At 51.3% G+C, this 27651-nt stretch overlaps 1 protein-coding gene across 2 annotated transcripts in view; it reads left to right on the top strand.

The window, feature by feature from the left end:
* CDH4 (cadherin 4) overlaps window positions 1–27651 on the top strand; it is a 475216-nt gene that overhangs the window by 362941 nt on the left and 84624 nt on the right. For both annotated transcript variants that reach the window (XM_043480167.1, XM_043480168.1), the window contains exon 4: window positions 6290–6463. In XM_043480167.1, coding sequence (XP_043336102.1) covers window positions 6290–6463 — 174 coding nt within the window. The remainder of the gene's footprint in view (window positions 1–6289; window positions 6464–27651) is intronic.

Here is a 27651-nt window from a genome sequence, read left to right as displayed (position 1 = left end):
TAGTTTTGCATTATTCATCTTTCACTTGTGAACGTTGATGGGAGGGAAATGACCCAGCTTCTTCCTGATGTCGGCGAGTCCCTGAAGACCTCACCGGGGAGTCACTCTCAATTACGCTCATAATCAGACTCAGAGGACAACCTCGTTGAAAGGAGAGCAGGGCCAGGCGGGCTCAGGGCTGCGGGAACTTAAGAAAATGAGATGGTATGCCCTGTGAGGAGCTGGGGAGAAAGCCATCTCGGGGAGATGGGCACAGGGGTCACTGCTGGGCTCCAGGTTTGGGCTCAGGGCAGGGAGAGGGTAGAAAGTGATGGCTTTGCGGGGGCATCGTGTAGCTTGTCTGTGGACTTGGGGCCGTGGCCTTCCCTTGAGAAAGGAGGACAGTCTTTGTCCTCCTGCATCCCTTTCTTTCCTGAGTTCACTGAAGTGTGTTCCTGAGTGTGAGGGTGCGTCCCTTTTTCCCTGGAGAGAGGATGCTACACCTGAGATTGGTCCAGAAACCCTGCCAAGAGAGAAGCACTGAGCCCAGAGACGAGGTGACCTGGAAGGATCTTAGACCCTGTCCTAGGCACCCCAGATCCCCAAGAGCCACAGGCAGAGTGGGGCGCATACCCCTCCAGGGGGACCAGCCCAAGCAGCCACACAAGCACCAGACGTTTTCTTTACAGAGTGCGTGTTTATTGAGGATGTGACCCTGTAGTTCACCTGTATCGCTTGGGAGTGAGACCACCTAACATCCCCAGATTGTGACCTGAGGCAGACACTCCCCACCTCTGGCCCACAGCCCAGCTGCCCCCCAGAGCTCGTCTGGCCCCTGGAGAGGAAAACAGAGGCCCAGGGGAAATAAAAGACTCACTCAGGGCCCAGGCCTGGAGCAAGGACACCCCCCGCCCCCGCCGCCCCTGGGGAAACTCTTCTGAGCAGCTCACCATTTCAGAGCCTCCTCGGCAGAAGAATCCAGTGCTGAACCCAATCGATTAAGTCTCAGTGGGAGAGGCCATCTCAAAGGAGAGATGCTTTGTAAGTAAGAGCCGATTAAGGAGCAGGCAGACTCAGGGCTTCACAAACAAGCGTCCAGTCTCTGCGTCATCTACGCCTGTTAGCCATGGTCCCCACCCACATCTGCCCTCTTCAGGAAAGGCCATACCTGTGGGCAGGACAGCCCTGTGTCCCATAGAAGCCCACCGGCCACCCCATCCTACGGTCAGGGCTCCAAGGGGTCCCCAGAGCCAGCAGACTCCACCCAGACTCACAGAACAGAGGTGCAGACTCACAGGGGATGATGTACAGAATTCAGGGGAACCGCCTCAGGATTCGAATGCCATCCCCCGCTGCACACCATCCCCGCAGCCGCCCACTCTGCAGGCGGGTGGGCTGGGTCGAGGGTCCAACCAGACCACCAGGCGATTTCCTCAGTGCTCGCCGTTCTGCAGACCTGCAGGTACGAGTGTGGCCGAATCCAAGGCCAGCCCGGCAGTCAGGAACCACCCCCTACTGGTTACAAGGCCTCTGACTTGAGCTGAGGTGTCTGTAAGGAACCAGTGATGTGGGCTTGGTCATCGGGTCAGGGCCGGGCTGTTGGTTCTGAGAAAGTTGTGACACCTTATATACAGAGAGAGAGACATACAACAGCACACATATATGTACACATGTACACATACACATACATGTCCGTGTCCATACATACATGTGCCTATATAGGCCTGGACATGAACACGCACATGTGTGGCTTTTAGTAACAGGAGCACAGAGGCTACATCCGTGTCTCACCCGACATCCACCATAGTGGCTCCAGAAGCACTGGTGACCTTGGCGCATGGAGAAATGCTGGCTGTCGTCGGCTCAGAGATGCTCTCCACAGTGGCCACAGCGTTATTTCCCATCTGTGTGACTGTGCGTTGGGATTTGCGAGCCGAGCGGCCTGAGGTCATCACAGGTCCAGAAGCGCACACTCGCCCCCTGGCAACGGCTGGTCCATGTCAGCGTCAGCATCCCTCCCCCAGAGGAATGGGGTGTCTTCCCGTCCCGCGAAGCTAGCGCAGGTCTGGCATCGATCTTCTCCAGATTTTGTTATTACATTTGTCTCACAGCTTTAAAATAGTAGCAAATATGTGCAATTTATTTAAACAACACTAGGGAAATTAACGCCATGGAGGCGCAGCCTCAGCAGAGGAGGATGAGGCAGGTTTTTTAAAGGAGAACAGAACGGTTCGATGAAAACCTTTCAAATCCTGAGTCTGCAATTCAGAGGCTCAGCTGAGCCTCTGCAGGCGGCCAGGTAGACCTGCATTCTCTGCATCACACACAGGGAGATGTGGGGGGAGCCCAGATGTCCAGTCCCCACCTCCCAGAGATTATACCTGTGGCTGGTACCCCTGCCCCAGCCCACCAACCCCCACCATCATGCAAGGTGTGTTTGGCTGATTCCATCTGCTGCCCTCACACAGACAAGCTCAGAACAAACACTGTCTCACTCCCATCTCCTGAGGCAGTTGCTAGGACAGGTGACCCTCATTTCCCGAGGAGCGAGGTCTTGCATCTGTGGAGGGTGACAGCCCCCTGGTCCCCTGGAGGGCTCCATAAACACACACCACAGGCATCATCCCAGAGGGCGTGAGTCCAGGCAGGGATCTCACACTTTGCGTTTCTAACCTGCAAGCTGACCTGTGGGGAACTCAGAGATGAACCAATGTCTTTGGGCCTCTTAGTTGGGAATGTCCCTGTCTAACCAGCCCACTGCATGCTGACATGAGGACTCCTAGAGGGGATGTGACCTGATGAAGAAACCCCAGAAGTGAGGGTAGCATGCAGCCAGATGCTCCAACCTTGAGGCCTGACCCCCGGCACTCAGATCCTACCTTCAGAAGTGACTTGGCCTCCCTGGGTCCCCTGGTAGAGAAAGGATAACCTTCCTGAGGCCTTGAAGGGAGGAAGGATGCAGGCAGAGACGGTGGAGAACGTTCAGTGACCACAAAGTGACCCTGGCACATGGAGAGCAATCATCTGCATCCTGGCTGCCAGGGACTTCCCTAGTGGCTCAGAAAATAAAGAACCTGCCTGCAATGCAGAAGACCTGGGTTTAATCCCTGGTTCTGGAAGATTCCCTTGAGGAGGGCATAACAACCCACTCCAATATTCTTGCCTGGAAAATCCCATGGACAGACTACAGTCCAGGGTCAAAAAGACAAATTGACATATTTGTCAAAAAGACGAATCGGACATAATTGAACCACTGACACTTTCACCTTCTGGCTGCCAGGGAAGTAGAGACACGCAGCTAGGACCTCCCTGAATGCTGTTCTGTGATGCTCATCAAGGAGCCTAGAGACGACCCCGCCCATCATCATGAGAGACTCAAGGTTGGTCACAAGGCTGGGAGGATGTCAGGTCTCCATAGAAATCAAGGCCTCTGGGGATGCACACACCTCACACGGATCCTTCTGATGAAGGTGGGATGCAACCTAGGGAAACTTTTGGTTTTTAACTGCCTTAAATGCGATTTAAATGCATTTAAATGCAGGAATTCAACACGGAAGACAGCTGGGCCTCTGGTGGGGAAAGTCCCAGAGGGGGTCTTCAGTGGAGTACCGTTAGCCTAGATAGGTTTCTCCACTGATGTAGCATTAGGTTTTGCCTACAAAGGTCTGTACAGTCAAAGCTATGGTTTTCCAGCAGTTGTGTGCGGATGTGAGAGCTGGACAATAAAAAAAGCTGAACACTGAAGAATTAATGCCTTTGAAGTGTGGTGCTGGAGAAGACTCTTCAGAGTCCCTTGGACAGCAAGGAGATCAAATCAGTCAATCCTGAAGGAAATCAACCCTGAAAATTCATTGCAAGTAATGATGCTGAAGCTTAAGTATGAATCCTTTGGCCACCTGATGGGAAGAGCCAACTCATTGGAAAAGATCCTGATGCTGGGAAAGATTGAGGGCAAGGAGGAGAAGAGGATGACAGAGGATGAGGTAGTTGGATGGCATCACCGACTCAATGGACATGAGTTTAAGCAAACTGCAGGAGCTAGTGAAGGACAAGGAAGTCTGGTGTGCTGCAGTCCACAGGGTCGCAAAGAGCCGGACACGACTGAGCGAACTAAACAACAACAAAAAATCAACATTAGGTTTGGGCATTCAGGAAGGATACAAGTTGTTGTTGTTTTTTTTTAATCAGCTAGTTTTGTCTGCCTGTGTCTAACATTTCTATGCAACTTTTTTGCAAAAGGGAGTGAGGGAGGCTCTCTGTCCACAGCGGCCAATACCAAGGCCAGCGGGTTCTCACTGGGTCCAGAGCTCAGTTGAGGGTGGAGACCCCGCCGTGACTGGAGAAGGGCCATGTAGGGCCAGGTGCCTCCAACCGAGCTTGGGCTATCCTGGTCCAAGGTCTGTCTCCGTACCATGAGTTTCCATGTGCTCCTGGCTCTGAGGCTTGGAGTAAAATGAACATCAACTGTGGAAACGGTGCAGAGGCAGCCAAACTAGGTGCCTTGAAAATAAACCTGGAGGCCACACAGGGGTAGGTGTCACATGTACACAGGAGTTCTGTGGGTTCTTTTAATTATAGAATTTCATGTACATTATAGCATCCTGAAGTATAGAAAGGTAAAAGAAGTCAAGTAAAATAAAACTCACTGGTGACTAGAGAAGGCCAGAGTTCTCATTTCTGTGTGTTTCCTTCCAGCCTTTTCTCTACCCTTTAAAAAATCATGGAACTCATATCGCCCGTAACTTTGGTACCGTTTCTTCATTTGCTATTATTGTATGGAATTTTCTTTGTGTATTCAAAGAGTAACTTCTTTTTTTTTTTTTTCAAAGAGTAACTTCTAATGACATGTAATATCCCAAAATATGAATGTAGTGCAAGGAATTTAACTACTGTTTACTACTATCAGAATTCCAGAATTTTTTCCTGATAATTTTACTATTTTATATTTGCACACTATTATCATACAGACAACTACAATGAACATCTTTATTTGTAGGATTTTGTCCACACAGTTTCACTGGGACAGGTTTCAGCTCTGGAGTTATGGGTCAAGAGCGAGGACCTTTTCTGAGGCCGTTGACAGTCACTGGCTAAATGCTGGTCCCAGCAGTGAGGAGGTCCATGACTTCAGAGCAGCCAACATCCAGTCCCACTGATTCCCATCAGGCATGGGCTCTTATCAGTCTAATTTCCATAGCAACTCTCTGAATTCAGTACTGTTATACCATCCCTACTTTACAAAAGAAGCAGCTTAAGCTTAGAGAGATTGAGGGCCTTGCCCCATGTCCACAAATCTTTGGACAAGGGTCTGTGTGACACCAAATCCCACACCCTCAACAGTCACGCCCTGCTGACTCACAGCATACACTCCAGCACCGAGGATTCACTTTGTTTACTCCTGTCACTTTGATGGGTGAGGAAGATACACTGCTTTAGTTTGGTTTCATAACTGGAAGATGTGAACATTTTTCATGAGTTTATCAATCCTTTGTATTTATTTTGCTGTAATTATCTATTTGTGGTCTTTTTCCTATTATAATAAAGTTCCATTTTTTATTGATTTGTAAGAACTCTTTATATAGAGAGGTTATTAACTCTGGTCATATTTGTTGTAAATTCATCCAAAAATATGGAAAAGGCAATGGCATCCCACTCCAGGACTCTTGCCTGGAAAATCCCGTGGATGGAGGAGCCTGGTAGGCTGCAGTCCATGGGGTCGCAAAGAGTCGGACACGACTGAAGCGACTTAGCAGTAGCAGCAGCAGCAGCATCCATAAATAAGGGTTTTAAATTAAAATGTATGAGTACTTTCCTTTGTCATTTTTTTCCATTATTTTCATCTTTAAAAGCCCTGATCTACTTGTTAAATAGTCAGCTATATTTTCTTTACCCCCACTCAATCTGTAGTCCATTTCTTTGTACAGATGAGAGGCTTGCTAGAATTTTTCCCCCTAGCACATACCCACACACACACACTTTTCCCAACACCATCCAGTCTTTTCCTGGATCTAGATTCTGGGGGTTTCCCTGGTGGCTCACATGGTAAAGAATCTGCCTGCAATACAGGAGACCAGAGTCCAATCCCTGGGTCAGAAAGATCCCCTGGAGAAGTAAATGGCAACCCACTCCAGTATTCTTGCCTGGAGACTCCTATGGACAGAGGAGACTAGCAGCCTATAGTCCATGGGTTTGCAAAGAGTCTAACACGACTTAGTGATTCACAAACACACACACACACAGATTCTAAATGATGCCTTTTCCTCTGCAAAACCTAACCAGGCTTCTCTGCCTCTTCTCTCCCTTTCTGCAGAAAGGAAAGAAGAACGCAGCCCTGGACCCCGTCCAGCCTCCGAATGACACGCTGCTGCCATGGCCGCAGCACCAGAGCTCCAACGGGCTGAGGCGGCAGAAACGGGACTGGGTCATCCCACCCATCAACGTGCCGGAGAACTCACGCGGGCCCTTCCCGCAGCAGCTGGTGAGGGTGAGTGGAGAGCCTCCTGCCAAGGGGGCTACTCTCAGCTTTAGTCTAGGCTTCTCCTCCCAGGATGTCGAGAATCGAGCCTGATGGGCATGTTCCTGGAGCTTGGGACGGCTCTGCACTGAGTGTCTGAGAAGATCAAGATTTCGCCTTTTCAGTAACAAGATCAGTATTGCACAGAACAGAAAAAAATCAGAAGGGCGGCCGCATCCTCCAGGGTGGACAGGCCTACTCGCTTTGGGTCCTCTCTCTCCGGTCACTGTCAAGTGACGATTCTGGTGCATGGGAGGAGATGGGACAGGAACTTGGCTCGTGGCCCTTGACCTCTGACATCTTCCCTTGATCTGTTTGTGCACACTTCTTCCCCATTGTGACTAAGATGCTAAATGGAGAATGATGGCTTGTCCGTGCTGACAGCGACCTTGGTGAAGTCAGAGGGCCTGAGAATGAGCCTGGGGTGCCAGGGGGCAGTTCTGTGTCCCTTCCCTTGGTGTTACCTGCTCCCGACAGCCACCATGAGGTTGCTTCTCCTGAAGAAGGGAAAGACTCATTTCACAAATTCATGTTTCAATAATCAAGGCCATCAACTAGCATTTTCTTCTTCCCTTTGAATGAAAATTGCAACCTAATATGAGCAATAATTTGATAAAATGGTAGTGAGAATTCCGGTAGATAATGCCCTCCATGGAGAGTGCCTTGCCCCACTCCGTTATTAAGGCGTCATCTTCATTCCTTGGCCTGACTTGTCTGTTTTGTTTCCGATTCTGTTTGATGAAGAAAGGGAGGGTGGTGTTTAGTATGCAGAGATGAAGCCACAAACTTCGCAGGGACCCCAGGTCAGACACCCCATCACACACACATCACAGCCGCAGTGACTTGTCATGAACATCATCCTGCCTTCTCCACACGTGATGCTATGACTTAAGAAATATATAGTTTGGTGTTCATCCCCATTATTCACCAGAACTCCTAAAGCCTGTGCAGTTTCCTAAAAGATAAGAGTAAGAAAGATATCTGCAGACATTCATAGCAAACCCTGTCTAGCACAGCTGAATTTTTGCACAAGGGGACTTTTGGAAAGGCGGGGACCCTCGTCAGCAGGGGGACCAACCCTGAGACTGGAGGGCTGGGACCTGTACTTCTGCCACCCCCACCTCCAGGGTGGAAAGGGGGCTAGAGGTTGAACCAATGGCCCTGATTTAATCAATCATGCCGACGTGATGAAGCCTCCACAAAAACCAAAAAGGACGGGGTTCAGAGAGCCTCGGGGGGTGAGCACATGAAAATCTGGGGTGCCCCTTTCCCACCTCACCCCACACCCCTCTTCCACCTGATTGTTCCCAAGTCACAGCCTTTACAATAAACTGACAAGCTAGTGAGTGCACATTTCTGAATTCCGTGAGCTGCTCTAGCATGTTAATCCAACCTGAACCCGAAGAGGAATTGTTGGAATCTCAGATTTACAGCCACCCAGTCAGAAGCACTGCTGGAATATTCTGCTGCCCTGGTTCCCAGCCTCCCAGGTTAATGATATTATCACCTGACACGTGGAAATTCCCTCCTCTGTCTCAGGCTGCGCACAGGCCTGTGAAAGGGGAGGAGACTTCCACGGGCAGAGCCTTATCCTGTGAGGGTCCCCAGGATCTGCTGGGTCCGTTAGTCCTGCGGTGTCTGTCCTCTGATGGATGATGGAGGAAAAGACACGGGTGTGCTTTCCTCCTGACCCCCTCCAGGGTCTCAGGGACAAAGAAGTTGTGGCTGGTGACGGCAGGGGGAGGGCCGGCGTCCCCCCACTGGCAGGGGCTCACCACCCCACCAGCCCATGGGCATGTTGATGGGGACACGTCTTCTCACAAGCCACAGTGATGTCTGCATGCTCCAATGCGGGAAAACGCGCCCCCTCCCAAGTTAACACAAAGCTTGCACATCGGGCAGGCAAGCAGCAGTAGGCAGAGGTTCTCAGGTCCTTGTACACACAAGCTCCCGATGACTGGCCTTGCTGGTGACCAGGCGAGGTGTCCGGCGTCAGGTGGGCAGAGCTGCACACTCCACATGCCAGAAACCAGCGGACACAGTTCAGAGTCACTGGGGGGCAAGCTGTCCTGTTTTCTAGTCTGAAGTGTTGCTGTGGTTTGGAGAGAGTGTGTCCTCTGCTCCTCAGACGTCCAATGTGTCTGCAGCCCTTGGAGAGAGGCTACCTCCAAGTCGATGTCTGCCCTGACGCAGACTGCAGGAAGAGAGGGTGGCTTAGGGTGGGCTGATGCTATGACGAGCTTTCCCACAATTTCAGAAATGTAACTCAGTACGTGCCTATTTCTTGCTCCTGAAACAGTCACTTGGGGGTGGTCACTCAGGGCTCCAGAGTGAAGTGCACAGGATGGCTGGGCCTGGACGTGGCAAACACCAGTTGGGCCAGAATCCCATTGGCCAAATTGCAGGGGAACTGGGGTATGCAGCGCAGCTCTGTCCCAGGAGGAGGGCTATGTGTGGGGAAGCACTGGGCACCGACCCAGCAGGTTTCCCCAAGATGAGAATGGTGCATGTCCTTTCCTCTCTAAGGGTCCCTCTGCTCCGAGGAGAGGGTGGCGGAGGTGAGCGATCTGACCTGACTTACTGCCCTTCTCTGAGCTGGTCTGTCTTTACCCTGCTGTCCTGCTGTATGTCTTCCATACTTAGTATGCTCCGACATCATGGTCATTATTTATTCATGTAAGGACAGGCCTCCTGAAGGCCAGGCCTGCCTGCATCTCTAGTGCTATGAACAGTAGGCACTGCCTGTGTTGAATGAATGTATGAGTGAGTGACTGAAGCCACCCCAGTGGTGAACACTGTCCTGGGTGCCCATGGTAGCCAAGACACAGGGCATCTGGGGGATCTTGGCACTGTTGTCCTGGCTCCTCTGGGGTCAGACTGCTTCCACCGGAGTCAGGCATCCAAGTTGAGCTGATCCTTTTGGGGAGATGAATCTTCAGCAGATGGAAAATAGGGTCTCCATTGTGGTTTCTGTACAGTATTTATGTTTTCCCAATGGATTCCAAAAGGCTTCCCTGGTGGCTCAGATGGTAAAGAATCCACCTGCAATGCAGGAGACCCAGGTTCAATCCCTGGATCGGGAAGATCCCCTCGAGAAGGAAATGGCTATCCACTCCAGTATTCTTGCCTAGGAAATCCCATGGACAGAGGGGTCTGGCAGGCTACAGTCCATGGAATCTCAAAGAGTCAGACACGACTGAGTGACTAACACACACACAATGGATTCCAAGTCATTACGCAAGAACTCAGCCCAGAAACTCATGCATACAAATGCACACACACAGGTGTGCACACACCCGTTCCCACTCCACACGCAGACCCACACTCTCACATGCTCACTGTCTGCCTCCTCCTGCCCTCTCTCCCTCTCTCCTCCCCGCTTTCCTCCTTAAACTCTTAAGTAGCATGGACAAGGGTTTGGGGTGCTTTTCTGACCCATTTCTGTCTACAGGAAGTCGATGAGTTTCCTGTCAGTGTTTTTCTTGGGGGGGGGAGGGGTGCTCCTGAAAGAAGCCCCCAATCACAATGAATGTGAATACAGCTTGATGGGAGCGGGAAGCCGGGTGTGGAGCATGGAGGTGCAGCTGGGATCAGCTGCAATTCTGTGCTCATTAAGGCATTTCATTCTGATAAAATATGTTAAATGAAAAAGTGGGAGGGAGAGGAGCAGGCAGAATGTTCTTCCCAAAAAACCTCCGTTAATTACAGGCTTTTTCCTTGGAAAGGATATCATGTTTCTTCACAAGCCTTCCTTCTGCTGTGCTGGGAGAAGAGATAATAGGTAGGCAGAGGGGAGTCCTGGGCCAGGAAAGGGTCGCTGTGGCTGGCGGGGCTGCCAGGAGCTATGATGGCCATGGCGAGGCGTGGAACCACTCAGGGGCTGTGCCCACCCAAATTAAATCACAAGCTAAATTAAGTGGTGAGTGAGGAGACGCAGTCACTTCATGGAGAGCCCATTTGGAAGATCCAGGCTGGGCTTCCTCTCAGAAGGAAGGAGGAAGCAGTTCACAGCCATTAAGCCAACCTCCTAGGAAGCTGCACAGAGGCTCTTCGTTATCCAGGATCATGGAAAATGGCAGGAGGGGACCCCCTGGCAAAGGGTAACAGGCGACCCTCCTGCTCCTGAATTCCAGCTCTGTCTGGGCTCCGGATGGAACAGTTTGGAGCCACCTGTGGGTGCCAGGCACCGTGCAGGCTGGAGAATCAGAAGGGAGAAAACACACAGCCCTTTTGTGGCCTCAAAAAGCAGCAAGCATCCATTTCCCACTTGTCATCCAGAGTTTGGTCCCTTTACTACCTTGGTTGAGACACCTTCACATGTAGATTAGAGGAGGGTTTTGAAAAGACACTCGCTTTTCTAGTGTGTATGTTAGGTTTGACTTCTGGCAAGATTCAGAATGAGGGTAAAATCAAACTTTTAGAAAGAGGACACATTTCTTAGCTGAGTCTAATAAAAATTCAGAACTGGTTAACTTGAGAGGTTGTCCAGGGCAACCGTAGGGTCGGCTCAAGATGACGAGGAGGCAGGCAAGGCTCTTGGGAGACAAGTCCTTTAATTTTGGAAGTTGGCATTTTAATAGACAATGAGTCATCCAAACCCATCCTCAGAGCCCTTGCCCGAGAGCCAGCCTGGAGAGGGAGCTCTGAACAGAAGGCTCCAGAATGAAGTCCTTACATAATTGCTCTGTGTGGAAGATGGCCACATGGAGAAGATGAGCCGGAGACTCCCCTAGAGTAGGGAGAGCAGGAACTGGGCTGCAGATGGCTTGGGAAGGGTCATAAAAACCAGCCCCTCAACATCTGATAACCCAAATGAACTTCAACCAACTGAAGTCAAAGGCTTTCTTCACATGTTCTCGACAGTTTAGTTCCCATTTTGTGCATGTGGACCACACTGCCTCAGGTCCATCCACAAATGTTTACAGACCTTTGTGTAAAGAGAGGATGACCTGGGGTTGGGGAACAAGGGCTCAGGAGCCAGTTGTGGGATGAAAAGTGCCCTGAGCTGGGGTCTGCATCATGAGATGTGTGACAGGGAAATGGAAGATAACCCCAGATCTGCCCATAGTAGACTCTCCATAAATGTTCATCAGATGTATGAATACATGAGGTATCCTACACATGTATGAATTCTGTGTTATCCTACAAAACATTTGCTTGGTGGCCTAGCAATGTAATTGTCACTGAGCCTACCTCAGAACCTAGTACTCTGAAGGCATCCATCCATTCGTGAATGATGGATGTGGTCATTATGCACCTTCTTGTGGAAACCAGGTTATCTCTCAAAGCACAGCGTGCATGTCTTGTCCCCCTCCCATCATTTCCCTGTCATCACCAGGAGAAAACCTAACCTCCAAGCGCATCCTATGGGACCCCATGATCTGACTGCCCTTCGTGCACCAAACTCCCACCATGCTGGGCCACGTGCGGCTTCCAGTTCTGATCACATCCTTGATTGCCTGGAGTCCTGTGTTTTCCCTGTGTTTTAGCCATCCCAACCTGGCTACTTCCTCTGTTCTCTGAGAACGCTCCACTTCTCAGAACTAACACAGGCCCTCCCACATTGTCTGCCATTGTGGCAGAGTTTTTGGCACTGTTTTTTTTTTTTTTCCAGTGATTATCAATCTGTCTCCCCAGTAAACACAGAGGTCCTTGAGATAGTTCACCTGTCAAACACAACAATGGGGACAGAACAGATGTCATTAAGTACTTACTGAGTGAATGATTCAACTATTGTGCCCACATCTACTAGTCCGCTTTTCATGATCATTATGGAGATTGTTGGGTTAGATAAACGATACTTGAAAATAATGAAACTGGAAGTTCTGTTTGTGGCAGTGCGGGAGTAGTGTATATCAGACCAATACTCCTCAAATAGCAGTTGTAAACTTTGGGGAAAATTTTTTGCTAAAAACTATTTGAAGTTGCTTGAGAATGATCAATAGTAGGCAGAAACTGTTGAGGACTCCACCCTTGAAAAGAAAACAGAACTGAGTGTGACCTGTGTTTGTGTGTCTTTAAGAGCACCCCCAATCTGTCCTTGCATCAAAATATAGCTAGATCTCACCCAGAAAACCAGTCTTACTGGCCAGCAGAGTTGGAAGATGGGATTTAGAATTAAAAACAGCTGGAATGTGAGGGGATAAATCCTGTAAAATATGTAGCCACAGGTGGAGACTCCCAGAAATACTCATAAGTTCTGTCCAGTTCCTCAGCTGCCCCTTGAACTTCACATGCCCACAGAAGATTCCAGAGAATCCAGAGAAAAGCAACAGCTAGATGATTGAAAGAATCAAGAAGAGACTTACCAGGCAAGGTAAACAGATTTAAATTTTTCAGTCCAGCCAAGTTAAAACCCTTTAGAAAAAGACAGCAGAGCCAGCTTCTCTACAGTGCATCATCTACAATGATTACAATGACCAGAATACAAACAAAAATTACTAGACATGCCAATAAAGGAAAACATGACTGATAATTAGGCCAAAACTGCTCATAGAATCTAACCCAAATATTGGAATTAGCAATGGGGCCTTTAAAATATCTCTCACAAATATACATCAAGGACTTAAAGGAAAATATGGTCAGAATGAATGAATACATTGAGAATCACAACAGAAAAATGGAAACTCCAAACCTACAACCAAATGGAAATGGTAAAACTGGAGAGCATGATATCTCTAATGAGAAACTTACTAGATGGGCTTACAAAGTAGATTGTGCAGGGCAGAAGAGAGGTCAGTGCATCAGTCAGTAAAAATTATTCAATCTGAAGAACGGCAGGAGAGAGAGGATTGAAATGCACAGCGTTTCGATAGGACAAGACCAAGTGGCCCAATGTTTGTAACTGGAATCCCAAAGTAAGAGGAGAGAGGTAATAAGATAAGAAAAATGCCTGAAATTTCCCCAAATTTGGTGGAGAGACAAACTTACAGATCTGATAAATTCAGTGAATCTAGAGTAGGATTAAAAACAAACAAAACCATACCTTAATTATTGTCAAACTGCTGAAATTCTAAAACTAGAGAGAAAACGTTGAAAGAGAGGATAAATGAAGCACAACAAGGACCACAATGATAGCAAGAGCTGGATTCTCTTTAGGAGTGATGGAGGTCTCTGGGCAATGATGTTTTCAAATTGCTAAATGAAAATAAACTGTCAACCAAGAATCCTATATCCAGAAAAAATATATCCCTCACAATTAAAGGTAAAATAAAGGCATTTCTGATAAACAGACTTAAGGAACTCCTTACCAGTGGGCCCACATTAAGCAGTATATGATGTCCTTTAGGCTGAAAAGAAATGACACCAGTTGGAAATTCAGATCTACAGGATGAAATGGAGAACACAGGAAAAAATAAGTGTGTGGGTTGACGTAAAAGACTATTTTTCCTCTTAACTTACTTAAAAAGGCAGCTGACTATTTAAAGCAAACATATAGCAGTATATTGTGGGTTTTTAGTTTCTGTAGTTATAACAAATTTGACAATAACAGGACCTGCTGGAAAGACGACTAATGTGGCCCGAGCTCTAGACTCAATCTTGCTTGTCAGGTTGATCGTCTGATGCACACAGCAGTGTAACTGGAACTCGCCCCTGTGGCAGTGCAACTCCTTCAGGTGCACAATACCCTCCTCCAGGTACCCAGAGCCTCCCCCAGGTACACAAGGCCCTCCTCCGAGTGCACAGGACCCTCTCCCAGGTGGATGTTGCCCTCTGAAAGCTCAGCGTACTTCCCTTTCAAGGAGTCACCTAGGAGCAGGTTCTGGGCAGAGGTGGCTGCTTTCTAAGAGGCAGAGCCTTCAGATGCTTTAATTCCTAACCTCTTTAGTGGGTCTTTCAGGCCTGTTCATCAAAGCCAGAAATGCACATGGGTGAGTGAAGAGGAAGTGGATTTTCTCAGCCTCTGGGGAGAAACTGAAAGCAGGGTTGCTCCGGGATTTTGCTTGTGTCTGGATTTCCTTCCCAGATAGATCTGAAGAGATTGCAGAAGTGTCACCTCTACCTCCACCACACTTTCCACTGTTTCAAGGGTTGCTGAAATGGAAGGAGCTGCAGCAGAAGGATCTGGAATGAAAGGAGTTGAAAGGATTGAAGAAGAGAATCCAGTGGGCATCCTCTCGTCCCCACCAGGAGACACACCTCCACCCTCCACAAGAATGTGTTCAAGTATTGGGAATAACAGTTTCAGAGAAATAGCAGAACTCCTTTCCTGGTGAAGCGGGGCAGCGAGAGTGCCCAGCACCTGCAATGCGGGGTCCTCCGCCTGTCCAGCCCTGGTGGGGAGGGTCAGCACCGTCAGCCCCCAAGTCAGTTCTAAAAGCGCAGCCCCCACCCAAACGTGCTTTCGGGGCTCTTTCGAGGCAGCCTCCAGGCCTCCCTGTAATTACTTGCAGGGAGCATGCATTACCCTCACAAAAGCCAGAGGGACCTGAAGAAAGCGTCGTTGAATGCCTCTGCACCGTGGGTTCTGTGATTTAATCAATCGTGCAGAAGACACGTGCAAGTCCCTTTGTGTTTACGGCTCCCTCATCTGAGTAGAGAATGTTCCCTTTCTTGAATTGCTTTAATGGCTATATTTATGCAGCTGAAAGTTCCTTAAGAAATGAAAGTAAAATCAAATTGCTGTAAATGCTCAGATAATTTATTGGAGAATATTCAATTAGAATATATTAATATTTTAGGTTTCCACCATTAACTTAATATTCAGAAATGTAATTTAGTCGTAGAATCTCTGGATCACCCTGGGTGGATGGGGTTTAGGACGCGGACTCAGCACCTGCTGAGAATGGGCAGCTCCCAGGGCCTCCCCCTTTCCCGACTGTTTCCCAACATCCAGGGTTCTGCCGTGGCCCCCAGGCTTCATGTCCACAGACCAGATGTCCACAAGTATGGACACGACCCACCATGTCCATGGTGCTCACCATGGACACCAGAGAAGAGCCCAGGTGGGGCTCATCAGAGCTCAGAAGATTCTAGAACTCGGGGAGCAGTGGCCAATAATTGAGGGAAGAGGTGGCTATGTGGGTGAAGCCTGCTTCTCCCCACACACACACTCTCCCCCCACCAACGCTGGTGGGCAGGCTGAGTTCATTGTTCTTTTACTCCTAAGTCACCTCCGGGACTATGTGGACATTACCAGGGAAACTGACTTTCCGACCCTCATTCCCACACTGATGAGTGGGGTTAGGGGAGCTGCTGCAGGGTGGATGGCCTGCAGATAAGCTTGAGGATGTAGAGACTTGAGGGTACCTCGGGGAAGGGCTGTCAGCCGTCCTTTCCTGGAAGAGGTGCCCTTCATTCTGCGGTGTGGCCTCCTTTTTTTGTATGAAATGATGACAGGTCATGGTGAAGGTTAAGCCTGGACATGCACACGGAGCATCCCCTCTGCTGTGGTTGGCACAGAGGACACACAAAGACACGGTGAGACAGAGCCTAGCCACCCCAGAGTCTATGTTCAGAGAGATGGAGAAGCAAGCTGCTGATTATGTATTGGGGACCAGGAGATGTGGGGTGCAAGGGTGTCCCCATCAAACAAGGTGGCCCAGAGAGTCTTCCCTGGCATGAGAGCAAATACAGGGGCAGATGAACCAGAGTGATACCAAGGGGAAGAGCATTCTGGACAGAGGGAACATCAAGCTCAGTCTTGAAGGAGGAGCCAGGAGGTCAGAGTGGATGGGGATGGGCAGAGAGAGGGTGAGGGTGATGAGGAAGGGAGTGCCAGGACCAGGTCACAAGGGGCTTGCCCATCAGGATGACCCAATACGGTGCTTGTGATCCCCAGAGAATAAGGGGCTCCCTTTGGTCGCTCTGAGTCCATCCCGTGGCCAGGGGGCCCTGGAGCTTCGGACCCTCAGTGTGCATGTGATGGGAGCAGCAGTTGCAGGGAGACCACCAGAAGGACACATGACCCCGGGGTGGTCACAGACGGGGGTCCCTGCAGGCGCTGAGGAGGGAGAACGCACAGTGCAGTCTTTGTTTTCTGAGACGCCTCCAAGCTCAGGAGGGAGCAGACGGCAGAGGACAGCCCTGCTGGTGTGTGGGGGTCGTCCAGGTGCTCCCTGGAGCCTAGGGGGAGAAGCGCACAGGCCCCTGCCGTCCTGGGACGACGACAGGTACTGCGTCCTGCAGGAGACACAGGTTTGTTTCTGATGCTTACTGTCTCCTGTTAATCACTTCCAAACCACAGACATTTTATTTTGAAGACTCTTTTCCTCCAAATTGTACAGAATCAGGTCAGGGGGTCGGCGGGGGCGGGGGGCAGTGCAATCTGTCCACAAAGCTCCCAGCTGAGGATCTGACTTCCCCTCCCTGGAACAAGGGCACAGAGACGCCAGCTCACAAGCAAAGCCAGTCAGAACAGAGAGTGTCTGGGGAGGGAGCTCAGGCCGCCTCTAACCTACAGAAGACAGCGGCAGACTGCGGTTTCAGCCGCCCCCATGATGCTGGAGCAGTCAAGCCTACATCTCCAAAGTTATTCTTAAAAATGACACCCCAGAGACAGGCTGTGTTGACGGCTAGACTTGCGACCAGCCTGCTCTGAGTTTTGTTTACTTCTGGCTACACTCCCGTCCAAGAGCGGCTAGGTCTCAGGCCACCACGGCCCTGAGCACAGGGCCCTCTCCATCTCAACCATCAGAAACAGACTCAGCACTTGCCCTCCCTTAATCAACCCAAGTCCAAAGAGGCGTTTGCACCTACACTTAGGTGTTCAGCTTCCCAGTCTGCCTGGCCATTGAGTTACCAGCTTGATTTGGGCTTTGGGGCTTCTTGAGCTGTAAAGGCTTGTTTAAGTCAAGAAGCTGATTTCATTTCCCAAAGAAGGAAGCCTTAAGAACAAGAAAAGCCATGGAGCCTCAGTGTCTATGCGTTAAAAGCAAAATTAAGCAGACAATTAAGCAGTGTCTCATAGAGGCCTGGGCCCTCTTAAGCCCCCAAGATTGAGGGGGTGCCCCCCGGGACGAGGTGCCAGCAACCTCACTCACAGCCTCACACCACTCCTCTATCCCTGAGCAGTGCATCATGAGGACGAAGCGGGTTACCGCAGTCGTGGCTTCAGGAAAGGTCTACACACGTGAAACAAATTAAGGGAGAGGGCACGGTTGGTGTGTCCCATGCGTCGGTAGAAACCTGCTCTCCATGCTCCGCTGGGCTCCGAGGCCACCTCTGTCCCCCGCACTTCATCCCCGCAGCCCAGGGAGCTGCGTGCAGGTCGGAGCTGGCCAGGGGTCGGAAGCACAGTGTTTTCAACTTACCAGTTGCCTCAGGGAGGCGGAACTGACAGAGAAGAGAGAGGAGAGGCTTGTTCTCCATGGCCAAACAGGGAGCCCAAGCCTGGGCACTTTGTCTGCAGAGATCAGCATCCAGATAGCACTTAGGTTTCCTGTTAAAAAGAATAGAATCCTTGGGGCTTCCTAAGTGGTGCAGTGGTTAAGAATCTGCCTTGCAATGCAGGTGACGTGGGTTCAGTCCCTGGTCAGGGAACTAAGATCCCACATGCTGGGGAGCAACTAAACCTGCTCACCACAACTAGAAAGTCCATGAGCCACAAAGAAAGATCCACATGAGGCATCGAAGATCCGCATGCCACAGCTAAGACCCGACGCAGTCAAACACCTAAATAAAAAGAACAGAATCCAAAGATAAACTGGGCTGCAAACTTACCCTGTAGATTTGGACAGGGTTGGTGGGAAAGGATGTCGGGGTGACTAGTACATCCGTAACCTATTAGGCCAGTGACTGTCCATCTGTACACCTATTCATCCATCCCTCTGTACGTTTATCTGTCTGTCTTTCTCTCCATCCATCCATGTCCCTATCCAACTGCCCACGCATCCATCCATCTGTCCATCCATACACTCGTTTGTCTGTCCATCCATCCATCTTTCCCTCACCCGCCTACCTGCTTGTCTACCCAGCGTCTGCCCATCTGTCCTTCTGGCCATCCAGGACTCTCACCCTCTCAGCACCCTCCATGCTGGAAGGCAGAATTCTGTCATGACCACAGCAACACACACTCCAGCTAATTTTTCAAAACTTAGAAAGCCTGTGAAGTAAAGGATAAATTGAAGAAGTCAAAAACCCCACATCATTAGTTGGCATCATTAAAATCCTTTCGACATCTGAAGACTCCCCATTGAGGACAAAGGTAATACGTATTTGACAGTGGTGGAAAATTCTTCCCCAGGTTTGGGGGAGAGTCATCCATTTGGCTTAACTATGAACATGACAAAATTATTGGACTCGATGATGATGCCAATCCCTGAGGAAGATGTTAGGACCAGAGAAGACATCTTGATTGTTTTCTCAGATCATCAACAGCCAAGAAAATGTAGGCTTACAAGAAAGGAGTGTGTTTATTCCTCCAGATTCCTCCTTAGAGGAAATTTCAGTCTTTTTTTAGAGAGAAGTCCAGTTTAGGCTTGAAGGAAATAGTGACCTAGCTGGTCACTTCAAAGACATCTATCCAGCATTGACTCTGAGGTCAGCACTGAGCCCCATGGTGGTGGTCCCATCCTGTCCTGGAGAGCTTACGTGCTGGTGGTGGAGACAGACAAGAGAAGAGAGAGGTTCAGAACATGGAAGGAACCATGATAAAATCAAACACGGGGATGAGACGGGCAGGGACGGGCCAGTTGGCAACAGAAATGGTGCATCAGGTGGGGTGTGTCACCCAAGGCCCTTGAGCTCCTATAGGGCTAGAAGCCAGCTGTGTGAGGACCAGGCAGAGAGAACAGCAAGTGCAAAGGCCCTGGGGCAGGAACGAGCTTGGTGCACAGAGGGATGGAGGTCTGTGCAGTAAGAATGTGGGCAGCAGGGAGAGGAGGTGGGGAGGCTGACCAGGGAGGAGAGCAGAAATTACATCCCTCAGGGCCTCAGACCAGGTGGCAGGTCTGGGTGATCCCCGACCCCCGCCCTCCACACCCAAGAATGCTGTCTGATTCGTCCTCTGTGATATGCCTTCAGCTGCAGGCTACATGTGAGAGATGGAAAGTTAAGGATGGGAGCTGCACCTGAGCTCCAGGATGGGGGGATTCAGCCCAAGGGATGCTGACATGGGCCTGGCGGGACAGGAGGGGAGACGGAGGAGGAGTGGGACAGTGCAGCCTCCTGACTGGCTGGTGTGAATGGTGACTGCCCATGGGATGCCCCTAACCCTGCCCCAAGGTCGGGGGGGCCACAGAGCCACAAGGCACCCTCCTTCTGGCTGCACAGGAAGTGGGGCCCCACCCCAGGGCCCAGGGGGGCGTGCTGTGCTCTGTAGCCTGGTAACTGGGGGCCAGAAGGCCAGTCAGTGAGGAAGCCAATGGGTCCCTCCCCTCCATCTAGCATTGAAGGGACACTAATGTCACCCCCGATTACAAGGGTTCACACCATCCTTTCTTCCTGTGAACCATGGCAAAGCCCAGGGCAAGAAATGACCACGAAAGAGCTTAAGCATCATGACAGAGAGGTAAAGGTTTGCCTGACAGCAGAATGTGTCTGTCCACAGCCCAGGTTTGGTTTTGTTTCAGCTGCACCGGGTCTTTGTCACAGCATGAAGGGTCTTCAGTCTTCATTGAGGCACATGGGATCTTTCTAGTTGCAGCGTTCGAACTCTTAGATGCAGCCTATGGGATCTAATTTCCCAATCAAGGATCAAACCTGGGCTCCTTGAGTTGGGAGAACAGTCTTAGCCACTAGACCACCAAGAAAGTCCCAGCCGATGTTTTTAAATTAAGCAAGTTCTGGCTCATGTGGAGCTCTGACTGTGTTTAGAAAAAGTAATATGTATCAGGGCTCATTACGGTGCTGGTGCCAGGCCTCTCGGAGCCTGGGGTTCGGATCAAGAAGGTCCAGGTGGGATCCAGGCCAAGCCTGTGAGCAGTGGGGTGCTGTGGACCAGGACCACTCATGGCCCCATGAGTGGGGCCAGCTGTGGGACTTGCAGACTCTCACACCAGGAGGATGTTTGCTGAAGAAAAACCAGGCTGTTTCCAGCCTTCTGCTTGGCTCCCAGGTTGGGGAAGCCGATAAAAACTAGCCCCATTGACCCATCTCATTCGGAGCCAGAGGTTGAGGGGTGGCAGATCCTTCCTCAAAATCAGGCTCCCGGAGATTGCGCTGAGCTCTAGCCTCTCTTAATGCAAATTTTAAAAGCTTTTAATGTAACGTTAGGTACATACCAGCTACTCGTCAGAGCTGTAGTTATTGAGGGTTAATTTTATAACCGCTACATTCCTGATCAACTGTTACTTATAATTAGCCCCTATAAATGTTTCTAAATAATCAGATAATATTTGAATGTTTTAAATAAACTAAATAGCTGTCTTTTTGCTTCCATCGGGAAATCGCATTTAAATTGGGAACTTTACAGGGGCAGGTCCATGTATCTGGCTGCTCTAAGTGTGGAGTTTGTTGACGCCCAGCTGTTACACTCCAGGGAAAAAAACAGTTTAGTATGTTTCAGAGTGTAAGAGGATTATTTTTAAATAGCCTCATGAATATCAGGAGAAATCAAGCAAGCCATAAACAGTCCTGAGTCGAAATTCTCTTAAGGCTGGGGGGGACTTTGCAGGCTGACGCTCCTTCCTCAAACTCAGCTTTCACGTTTGGCACTTGTGCCCGGCAGCTTCAGCTTGGGTCCCCAGTTTGTTCTGCGTTGACCCTCATGGTTTTGGGGGGCAGAGGCCGGTACACCCCATGAGATACCTGTGGGCCCCTCCCGGGACAAGGATGCTCAGTTTGGGGGTCCTGCTGGGGGCTGACAGCAGGGTCTCTGCAAACATGTCTGGTGAGATCAGCAAGGTGCTCCCAACAATGTCTCCTCTCCCTCCAGCCACTAGCTCCATCCAGGAGCATCCTGGAGTGGAAGGAGGCCCATCACAATAGCAGTGGATGCCCCCAGGCTGCCCTGCTCCCACCCCTCTGCCAGCCCTGGGGGGCAAGGTGTGCTGTGTCTCATATCTCCCTATAAGCCCAGAACAGCTTACTATCCATGCTCAGGTGCCCCATCCAGACAGCTGCACAACTCGGTGGCCAAGAGCAGGGACAGAACACGACAGACCAAAGAGGCCTTTCTGGGGCTTCTTGAGCTGCTGGCAGCAGAGATGGGCATGAGACGGGTGTGTTCATTCACAGGCCTGCGGGGGAGGGGCAGCAGTAGCTCTGGGACATTTATCTACCACCTAGGAGGGGTTCCTGGAGAGACCCCTCTATGGGCATCCTGTGCACAGAGGCCAGTGAACCCTGACTGTGGTCAGGGATTTCCCAGGTAACACAGCTTCACCCCTGTGGCCTGGTTCAGAGCACCTTGTCTGTAGCCAGATCCCACAGGAATTCTCTTTTAGCAGCCAGACCAAGGGCAATCAGGGGTCAGCCTTGGGGTCTGGGCCACCTCTGGCCCTTCCCAGTTGAGTCTCGGGGCCGGGAGTGTGTCCTCAGTGTCCCTTGTGAAGCAGAACCCTCCAAGGGTCAGGACAATCTGTGTGAACTCTTGATGCTGCTCCGGCCCCTCTGAATGGGAGGAGCGCGGGGCTCCTATTCTTCCCGCCAGTGCACAAGCTCTGGGAGAATCCTGGCTGTTTCCAACCTCTGGAGGCACCTGCGTTCCTCGGCCAGCAGCCCCTCCTGAATCTCCAAGGCCAGCGTCACAGCACCCACCCCTGGCTGCTCTTTAGTAAAATTCCCTCTCCCTCTGCCGCGTAAGGACCTTAGGGCCTCCCGGCTGATCCAGGATCATCTCCCAGACCAAGAGCCTGAATGCAATCATGGCTGCAGACTCTTATTTGTCCTGTGAGGTGACACTCATGGACTGCAGGGATCCAGACCCGGATGTCTTTGAATAGGACACATGGCCCTGCTCAGCCGGTCAATCCCAAGGCAGGATGTGGGGACCCCTGTAGGTGGGGGGAGAGGAGGTGCTATCTGGTCTCTGCCCCCTTTCCTGTCATGCTGTGTCACCTGCTCCCCCAGAAACAAGGATGTTCACAACAGCTCACCTTTACTAGCCTCCCTAGGAGCCGAGTGCAGGCGACACCACCCCTGCTCAGCTCAACCCCTGAGCCCTGGAGGAGAAGCAGACTCTGACCCACGTCTGTTCCCAGCAGAGGCATCAGGCTCAAAGAAGCCAAGGTTCTCACTGGAGGTCACACAGCTCAAAGCACAGAGCTAGGCTGGGAACCCACAAAGTCTGGCAAAGTGTACTGGGAGCCCAGAGCACCCAGGTCCAGGGGTGGCCATCATCCCCATTTTTACCATCTCTGGGATGGCAGTAAAGGCATTCTTTCTGCAGAATATCTCTTTGAAGGAAAACTTACTCAGGGAAAGAAAAACAAGCTTCTCTGTTGGAGGGAAGGAAAAATAGGAATCTATGGCTTGTGTTTTTCACTTGCTGCTTCAAGCTAATCAGCCATACCAGCTCCAGGATGGCTGCAAACAAGACAGTGACTGAAGGAAAACAAAGCGAGATCCATGGAGATGCCTTGCACGCCTGGGGCAGCGAGGGGCTGAGGACCTACTGAGCAGAGATGCAGCCACGGGTGTGGATGTGGGGGCGGGGGGTAGGTGACCGGGGCTGCCCTCCACTGACTCCCAAGCCTCATTACTGGGGGCCACTGGAGGGGGGAGGGCACCCTATGTGCTGCAGGCTGGGTCCGGTACTCCTCACCCCACCTACCTTTGCACAATGCTCACAGACTGACTTTGGCTCAGATATTTCTGCCTCGTTTGGGAGTGGGTCTGGCATCCTTGCACGTAGGCAGATGGGGAGGCAGTCATGTCTGCGATGTCACTGCTGGAATCTGACTAGTTGTGGACCACAAGGAGCCTCCTCTCTCACCCACCCCCCACCCCCACGCTTCACACAACAACCCACTAATTAACCACCTATCCATGAGCCATCCAGTCTCTTCAGTGAGGTGTCCGATGGCATCTGCCTCACCTGTGTGCCCGTGAAGTGCTGTGGGGTCCTCTCAGGGGTGGCCCCAGCAGATTCTAACCTCCCAGTGCTTATGGACCAGCGAGGAACTCGAGGGTACTTGGCATGCCGGTGGTGATCCGTCCAGCCAGCAATTACCCATGCCACCGAGAGGGAAGTGCAGGCAAAGAGTCTGTCCAAACCAATTTCCCCGGGCTGGTTATTTCAAAGTCTGAAAATCCCTAATTCCGGGAGGCAGGCGGTATTTAAATTTAAGCTCGACTCCCGAATGAGATCTTTGCATTCGCCTGTTCAACTTTATTTGGAACTGTGAAACGGTAACTTGATTACACGTTAAGGAAGCTTTGGCTGGGGGATTGCAGCCAAAGTCTCTGCTCCTCTGAGTTTATCCCCTTGCCGATGGAATCCACCCAAATGGGGGGCTCCGTGCCACTGCTGTGAACAAGCATGGACCAGGCTCAACCCAGGCATTCTCCAGGTGGGGAGTCCTGAGGCGACGGTTTCAGGGTGTCATCTGTGGTCCTAGGAGGGGGACACACCAGCTCCCTGCTTGGCCACAAAGGAAGGGCCATCTGTAGAAAACTTAGTCTTCCCAGTCTCCCAAGCCACTGGATTATAAAACTGTCCAGATGAAAATTCGTTATAAGAGGAGCTTAGACCCGGCCATCTCTCACCTAGGGGCAAGTTCAGCTTCTGGTGTATTGTGGTCAAGCTGGGGGGCCCAGAGTGGGGACCCAGCAGATGAGCAGGGGCAGCAGACTCAGAAACTCAGGGTGGGTGGAAGGGTCTCAAGTGAAGGGGCCAGTGTGGAAGCCACCATCACCTGAATATGAAATGACGGGGGCTGAGGTCTGGGGTAGGAGAGTCAGGATTCTACCTGCAAATGGCACCAGTCCACTCTCAAACTCAGGGATTATGGCTCATGTAGATGAAACATGATGAGCTGTGTCAGCTTCAGGCATGGTAGGATCTAGGCGCTCAGGCGAAGTCTCTATCATCAGGTGGCTTTCTCCTCATCTTGTGGATCTGCCATCCTTGACATTAGCCCTTCTCAGCAGCGCCCCTCAACCCCAGGTATGAGCAGCACAGAGCACATACCCCCACATCCCCAGTTCTGTGGAAGGAGAGAGTCTCTCTCCAACCAGTGGTTCCAGCAAATTCTCTGGAGCAACTCATGAATCTGATTAGCTCCTACACCCACCCAGCAATGAGGTGAGAAGACATAAGACAGCCCCTAGGCAGAGGGACCAGCGGCTCCAAACCAGCCACCCAAGAGCACGTGTGCTCCGTGGGGGCAGAGGGGGCAGGAATGAGGCCGAGGGGCATGGGGCTGGATCCTGGAGACCCCACAGGGTCACGCCATTTTAAGGAGCCACAACTGAATCCTAGAAGCGGCAGGGAGACCAGTGGGCAGCGTGGGCCTAACGGCACTCGCTTCTCAGGGAAGCCCCAGTGACCACCCCATAGACTCTGCTCGCACTGGTCTTGGGGCAGCCGGAGCCCTGGGAATGTTCAGAAGCTGCCCAGGTAACCCTGGTGCATGGCCAGGGTCTGGCATCCCCAGGCTGTCCCACCACCTGCAGACTGACCATGCCCCCTTTGTAATAAGACAAGGGTGCCAGGCAAGCTCCCCGCGCCCCAACCTCCCGTCATCCTGGCAGAGATCTACCCCTCTCAGAGGAGAGGGAGTCGCATGGAAACCACAGGGCTCTGATGGGACTCTGAGCCTTTGCTTTCTTATCCACAGTGGGAAGAAAGGCTGAAAGTCTTTGACAGTGTTTTTATGGGAAGCAGACATTCAGTAAATGAAGGAGCAGAATTCCACTCACCTTCTCCCACCCCCACCCCCACCACCCCTGTGCTCAGCCCTGGCCCCAGAGGTTGGGGAGGGCAGGGGGCTCCATGTCCAGTGCACCCACCTAGGGCCAGCATGATGCAGGGCCCTCTCCAGGGGGCCTGTTTGTTCTTTCATAGACACCAGGAAGAGGGGTGTCCTCATTCCCTCCCCAGGGCTGAGGCATGGACCTGAGGTCCCATGCCCAGAACAGAGACCAGGTTCCACTTACACCCATGGTTTAGAACAGCACAAGGTCAGTCTACACCCCTGAAGGTGGGCTCCAGAACCCACCCACATGGGTCTCAGTTCAGTTCAGTCACTCAGTCATGTCCGACTCTTTGCGACCCCATGAATCGCAGCACGTCAAGCCTCCCTGTCCATCACCAACTCCCGGAGTTTACTCAAATTCATGTCCATCGAGTCGGTGATGCCATCCAGCCATCTCATCCTCTGCTGTCCCCTTCTCCTCCTGCCCCCAATCCCTCCCAGCATCAGGGTCTTTTCCAATGAGTCAACTCTTAGAATCAGGTGGCCAAAGTATTGGAGTTTCAGCTTCAGCATCAGTCTTTCCAATGAACACCCAGGACTGATCTCCTTTAGGATGGACTGTTTGGATCTCCTTGCAGTCCAAGGGACCCTCAAGAGTCTTTGCCACCCAGTAATTCAGAAGGTGCTCTGCTGCCATGAAAGACTATAATGTGGGGTTGGGGGCAATCCACACCCATTTGAGGGTCTGAGGGTAGTTCCAGACCCTTTCCCCAGAGAGATGCTCACATGCACACACACACACACACGTGCATATATGTACATGTGTGCACACACATGTGTGTACACCTATACACGTGTGTACGTGCCATGCATATATGTGCACGTGCATGTGTGTCCACATGCACACACAAGCACACACCTACACATGTGTGCATGTGTTGTGCGTGCATGCATGCATGCGCAGGTACATCCACATGCACACAGATGTCCACACACGGACCCCAGCAGAGTTGAGGGACGCTCCTGTTAGAAGTTCACCGCCATAGCAGAGTCTAGGCACAGACCAGGCTAGAGGTGGGGCTGTTGGAGGAACACCGCATAGCCATTCACTCTGACAGGTGTTTAATTTCTGGAGGAGAGTGGAGACAGTGAAGGCAGGCCCCTTCATCCCCACCACGGCTGCATCCATCTCAGCCACATGCATGTGTAGCAACCCTCCACATCAGTGCTCCAGGAGGCCAAGTGGGATGATGGAGGGACCATCTGCCACCCCTCCACCCCTGAGAGCAATGCAGGGCCAAGATGACCCCGAGGACACAGTTGAGGGCCACATCCTGCCAGGTGACACGGATGCCTGGCACAGATTGGATCTGGGCTTCTTGAAACCAGAACCACACTTTTGAGAGAGGCAGAGCTTATTTTAACTGCCAAGAAGCCCTCTAATAATGGGTTGCTAAGAAACCACCACAGTAGACGATTTTGAAAACGAAGGAGACGTTTGTTCTGATCTATGAGTTTCCGAGACCGTGGAAACACCCCCACCACACACACGCCCGCCCAGCTGAAGCACTGCTGTGGGGGGCGTGGAGGGTCCTCTGGGAGGGTTCAGGAGGTGCCTGGTGGGGAGAAGCTGCCTTGGGAAGAAAGTGGGTGATGTTGGAAGAAGCAATGGATGTTGTCAAGCCCAAGGTCGCTGTATTCCAAACTACAGGGTGGGCCAGGCTGGCTCTGCCTGGCTAGTGTCTTTGTGGAGGTTGGGGGCCTGAGAACGGTCAGGATGTTGAGAGAACTATCTGTTCTATGCCCTTTCTCTAAGCATCTGATAACAGGGGGTTCAAGATACCTACCGTGTCTGAGTTTGGGGCTATTCAGGCTAAATTGATCGGGTCCAGAAACCTCCTTCCCATCCACTCCCTCTGCTGCCTACAGGGAGCCCAGGATCCTGGCCCCGCCTGGAGGTCTGGCAACTCCCACCATCCAGGAGGGAGGGCAGCCTCGGGCAGGTCTTGTGTGCTGTGATAAACTGTGTGGAGCAGCCACATGGTAATTGCGCTCAGGAAAATAAGCAGAAGCAAGAGGACAAGACAAGCTGAGAAATTACTGACAGCTCTTCAGGCTCGAATGACGTGGTGGAACAAGCGGGGAAAGTGTCTTGTATCAAGAGGGCGACCAGGTACCTTGGGATTTTGCCCATAGCACTTTATCAACCCCCAGGGTATCTGGGGTTGCTCAGCAAAGACAGAACACTCACAGCCAGTGATGTCATCGCTGTTACCTTAAATAATATCGGCCAAGCGGTGGGCTGGCAGGCATGGCTGGGATGCAGGCATCAGGAGCTCCAAAACCATGCTGGGAGGACTGGGTTGTGCTGGGCTGGGCTGGGTTGGGCAAGACCTGAGGCTGGAAAAGGCCAGTCAG

Source organism: Cervus canadensis, chromosome 10, assembly GCF_019320065.1.
Source record: "Cervus canadensis isolate Bull #8, Minnesota chromosome 10, ASM1932006v1, whole genome shotgun sequence".
NCBI classification, from domain to species: Eukaryota; Metazoa; Chordata; class Mammalia; order Artiodactyla; family Cervidae; genus Cervus; species Cervus canadensis.
This window is presented reverse-complemented; position numbering and strand designations above follow the sequence as displayed.